This window comes from Suricata suricatta, chromosome 14, assembly GCF_006229205.1.
Source record: "Suricata suricatta isolate VVHF042 chromosome 14, meerkat_22Aug2017_6uvM2_HiC, whole genome shotgun sequence".
NCBI classification, from domain to species: Eukaryota; Metazoa; Chordata; class Mammalia; order Carnivora; family Herpestidae; genus Suricata; species Suricata suricatta.
Genome location: NC_043713.1, coordinates 86,067,218 through 86,071,947, shown reverse-complemented (window position 1 = coordinate 86,071,947; position 4,730 = coordinate 86,067,218). Strand labels below are relative to the sequence as shown.

Sequence of the window (4,730 nt, the reverse complement as noted above, 5' to 3'; positions counted from 1 at the left end):
GTACAGGCACATAGCCAAACACATCAACAACCACAAACACATATGCACACACAAACACATGCATAAACACACACAGACGCTGACATGCACACCACACAATGCACACTGCACACACATGCACACAAATACACACAAATGAACGCACACATACATGTCCATATCCAAGCTGTTCGCAAACCTAGCTCAAAAGCAGAACAAAAAGAACCACCAGCTAGACCTTGACTATCTCCTTCTTCTGAGTTTTAACTTGGCCTGACCTGAATGGGATGTGAAAAATGCCTGACCTCTTCCTGTCTAGTACACCAGGGCAGCTGTCTACGGGAGATTTTTGGCTGGGTGGCTGCAGGAATAAATAAAATGTTTCTTTATTCAAGTTTGTTTATTTATTTTGAGAGAGATGGAGAGAAAGGGGGGAAGTATGAGCGGAGTAGCAGCAGACAGAGAGGGAGAGGGGGAAGCCAAAGCCTACTCCACGCGGGCAGCACAGAGCCCGATGGAGGGCTGGAACCCACCAACTGTGACATCATAACCTAAGCCCAAATCAGGAGCTGGACGCTTCACCGACTGAGCCACCCAGGCACCCATAAAATGTTTCCTAAAGGTGAACTCTTCTAGTGTTTTTAAGATTTTTAAGTTCACACTTACCTTTACTGATTTGCAAAAAAATCACCATTGTTTCCATGGGAATATTGTCAGGTCATAGGGCTGGTTGCCGAGCGCCCGGATCGCTGGGAGGGCAGGACCGGCCTAGTAACCCCAGACAACATGCACTGCCCAGTGCGCTCAGTCCTACTTGTCGAAACCCTGAAGGAAGCTGAGTGTGCGGACAGCAACGATGGGGAACCCGGAGGAGCCGTGGGAGCTGGTCTGGGAAGCAGCACATGGAGCATTACCAGCCGCCTCTCTCCATCGGAGGTGCGGGCCTGATCGCCGAGACCTTCTACTGAGCCCCGAGCCCATGGTGTTAGGCAGGCAGTTGTGACCCGGGACACGGCCCTTAGTTCACAGGCCGTCATGTTGTGTTTACAGGAACACAGAAGTGGGCTGAGGCTTTTGAGGGGAGAAAAACCGGTTTCGCTGCTGTTCTGAGCTGAGAGGCAGTTTCCCTCCGCCGCCGCCGTGGGCTGGGGTCACACCCAGAAGGCCCCTCCTGTGCTGCCACCCCCACATTCCACTCCCGGACTGGGGCGAGACCAGCTTTCTGCTCAAAACCCACAGACGGCGGTCACCTAATATTGTCACGCTAAATCGCAGCTACCCACGTGGCCGTGACACCAAGAATGCATCGTTTCACTTGCCTCAATGTTCTGTCTCCTGTGTCCTGGAGAGACTTCTGGATGGTTTCGGTCTGGGATGAACCTACTCTGTTTGCAAAATAAAAACAAGGAAGTCAATGTTGCTCTGTATACGTGGTGTTTTGAGGGGGTGGCGGGGTGCTGTTTATCCCCAGGGGCAAGGTCAAGTGTCTTCTCTTCTCGCTGCCTCCTGACTCAGCGAACCTAAGGATTTCAACCCCACCGTCTCTGTGAGGTCTCTGCCTCCCCATCCCCCATCTCCTGGTCTCCAACAAGGTACCCCACCCAGACTCGGGGGAAAGACCTCTCGCAAAGAAGCCTCTTCTCGAAGAAGCACCTGTACCTTCCGCACCTTCAAGGACGCACAGAGCTGGGTGCTCCCAAGACGAGTGGACCAGGATCAATCGGAGCCGTTCCGTCCTGCAGGAAGGGCCTTTGTCTAGAGCACGCTTGGATGGACTTGTTTGCTCAAACCCACAATGTGAGTATCTCATCCATGAAAATCCTGCTCAGTTTAGGCAAACGGCAGAAGACCCCAGGGAGCCGCATCTCAGAATTAATAACTCATTTTTCCACGCTGGGCTATGCTTCCCAGGATGCAGTGTCTGTTACGTAGATGGAAAACACGAGGGAAGACAGTCCATGGCTTCTAATTAGCAAAGAAACTTTCAGAGCAGACATAACGCCGGGGAAATGTTGCTAAGTGGATGTGCGGCAGTGCCCGAGTTGGGCAAAATTAGGAGCCCCGTGGTTTCAAACCAAAATGTTTGTTCTTTTGCTTCTTAACAAGTACTACACCTCCTCCCCCCACAGACACACGGGAAAGGGGGCAGTTTGGAAAAGGGGATCCTAGCCCTCGTCCAGTTTTTGACATTATGCTGAGTCTTAGCACAGGGAGCAGATGGACTGCCCAGGAGCGACTGCATCTCAGTGAGCGTGCCCACATCATCGCTCCCCACAGACTCCTCCCAGGGACGTGGCACATTTCCCGGTTCCGATGGCCGCCTCTGGCACATGTCCACGTTGTGAGTTTGTCCTGCACCAAGCCACGCCAGCTCGCTGGGGGAAGCGTTGTGCTGCGCAGGCTGCTTTCAACAGGCTCCTGGCCCAAGAGGTGACATCCGTTCTGTCCCCACCCACCGCGCAAGCCCCCTCACCCCCCAAAGTCTCCTTTCCAGGGGACGTGCCTGGCTGACTATGCATGACTCGCCCTGTAACTGAGTTTAGAGGCTTCTATTTCAGAAGCGAATTCCCATTATGCTTGAGCCAAATGTCAAGTATCCAAATGGAGATAAGGTAAGTGAGAAGGAGCCGACTTCATTTGAATAATTATGTTGGAATTAGCATGTTCTCTCTGCCCCGCGAGGCCCCCCTCCAGGGGTACTGTGGGAAGCCTCAGACTTATCCCGAGGCTAACAGAAAAGCTCTTCCGGCAAGCATCAGACAAGGTTGTCAGTAATCTTCGTCATTATTGTTAATGTTTTTTTCTGCCATTTTATCTTTTTCCTTTATACACGTATATGCTGTTTACATATTTTACAATACATACCAATTTCCTTGATAATCATGCAAACAATGATTAAGATACACAGATTCTGGGGTGCTGGGTGGCTCAGTCGTTCAGGGTCTGACTCTTGATTTCAGCTCAGGTCATGATCTCATGGTTCCTGAGATCGAGTCCTGCATCAGACTCTGTGCTGACAATGTGGAGCCTGCTTAGGATTCTCTCTCTCTCTCTCTCTCTCTCTTTCTCTCTCTCTTTCTCTCTCTTTCTTTCTCTCTCTCTCTCCCCCTTTCTCTCACCCACTTTATTTCAAAAGAAATAAACATTTAAAAAATTGTATTTAATCTTCCTACCCTGAATTCCTTTGCTTCTGACCTTTCCTGTGGTTTATCCAGTAACGTTATATTTTATAAGTCATGCAAGAATCATGCAATATGCAATTTCTTTTTTCTTTGCCATGGATTTGCACCCACTGCGTTTCCCCTAAAACAACTCAGTCTTGGAATTGCCATTTCCTTTTGTGATTTGTGTGTGTGCTTCCGTGTGTATGAGTGTTCACACCCAGGCCAGTTACTTTCCTCTCTCCACTGTGCATCCTGTGGATGTTTTGAATTTTTTTAAATATTCATTTATTTTTGAGATAGAGACAGAGAGAGAGTGAGAGAGAATGTGAGTGGGGGAGGGACAGAAAGAGAGGGAGACACAGAATATGAAGCAGGCTCTAGGCTCTGAGCTGTCAGCACAGATCCTGACTTGGGGCTCGAACTCACAAGCCATGAGATCAAGACCTGAGCTGATGACAGACGCTGAACCTAACAAGCTCCCCAGGTTCCCCTAGATGTTCTGTTTCTACCACAAAAACAATTGTGAACATCTCACTGGTCATCATACAGACGGATGTCTACATACTGTTAAATTGGAATATCATTGATTTATTTCTCTTTACTTTTGTTCACACAAATGGTAGGCCTCGTCTGCCGCTGTTTCCTTGACACCTCCTTTGCTGCACATATAAACACTTTTTAGGGGTGCCTGAGTGGCTCAGTCGGTTAAGTGTCCAACTCCAGCTCAGGTCATGATCTCCCGGTTCGTGGGTTCAAGCCCCGCATCGGGCTCTGTGCCGACAGCTCAGAGCCTGGACCCTGCTTTGGATTCTGTGTCTCCCTCTCTCTCTGCCCCTCCCCTGCTCATGCTCTGTCTCTCTCTGTCTCAATAATAAATAAACATTAAAAAATTTAGATTTCACATTGGGTGCAAAAAATTGATCCTCACAATGTTTCATAAATAAAGCTAAAAGCAGTTTGAAAGATTGGACAACCCCCAAGAAGGGAGCCCCACTAGTTCTCCCATGAAGCTATAGTGACCAGAAGAAACACAGTAAACATGTTTGTGATATCAACATTTCCCTAAAATTCATGTGGGAAAAAAAGCTTCATGGAAAACTTATTTGTTAAATGGCACTTTTATTGACACTCATATTAAGTGAAGCCTCTTGTATAATTCAAATATAAGATATTTCAAATATCTTATAGTTAGAAAAGATACAGTAGGGACATGAATTTATACACTGCCCCTGAACACGGACATGAGAGCAGGTGGATAAAACCAACGTCCAGCATGGACACTCGGTCAATGGCAAGATGTGACAAATCCCAGGGAATAGAACTTGCACAACAACCAAACAGATCTTGAAGAGAGGACTAGATTTTCCCCCAGTCGTGTCTGTAAAAGAGTAGCTGACTATGGAAAGTCTTCTGGGAGCCGCCGTTGAGAAGGAAGTTCCTCTCCTCGAACTGCAGCCCCCTGTCTATCATGGTTGTGCATTCCTCCGAAGGGAGGGTGATGTCCACGGGGTTTTCCAGAAGTTCTACTTCATTCCCAAGCCAGACCCAGTCGTGGGAATGGGGGATGTTGCCTTGTTCGCTCACAGC

The 4,730-nt window shown here is 48.5% G+C and overlaps 1 protein-coding gene and 1 long non-coding RNA gene across 2 annotated transcripts in view; one reads left to right on the top strand and one right to left on the bottom strand.

Moving 5' to 3' along the window:
* The first annotated feature begins 712 nt into the window (after positions 1 to 712).
* Positions 713 to 1,394, top strand: LOC115278394. The gene is made up of 2 exons (XR_003902864.1): positions 713 to 915; positions 1,030 to 1,394. It is a non-coding gene; the product is annotated as an uncharacterized LOC115278394 (long non-coding RNA).
* Positions 1,395 to 4,499: 3,105 nt separating this feature from the next.
* The window catches only part of LOC115277508 (transmembrane protein 132B-like), a 42,258-nt gene continuing 42,027 nt past the window's right edge, over positions 4,500 to 4,730 (bottom strand). Inside the window, 1 exon segment of the mRNA XM_029921632.1 lies at positions 4,500 to 4,714. Within this exon segment, the coding sequence (XP_029777492.1) occupies positions 4,500 to 4,714 (215 nt within the window).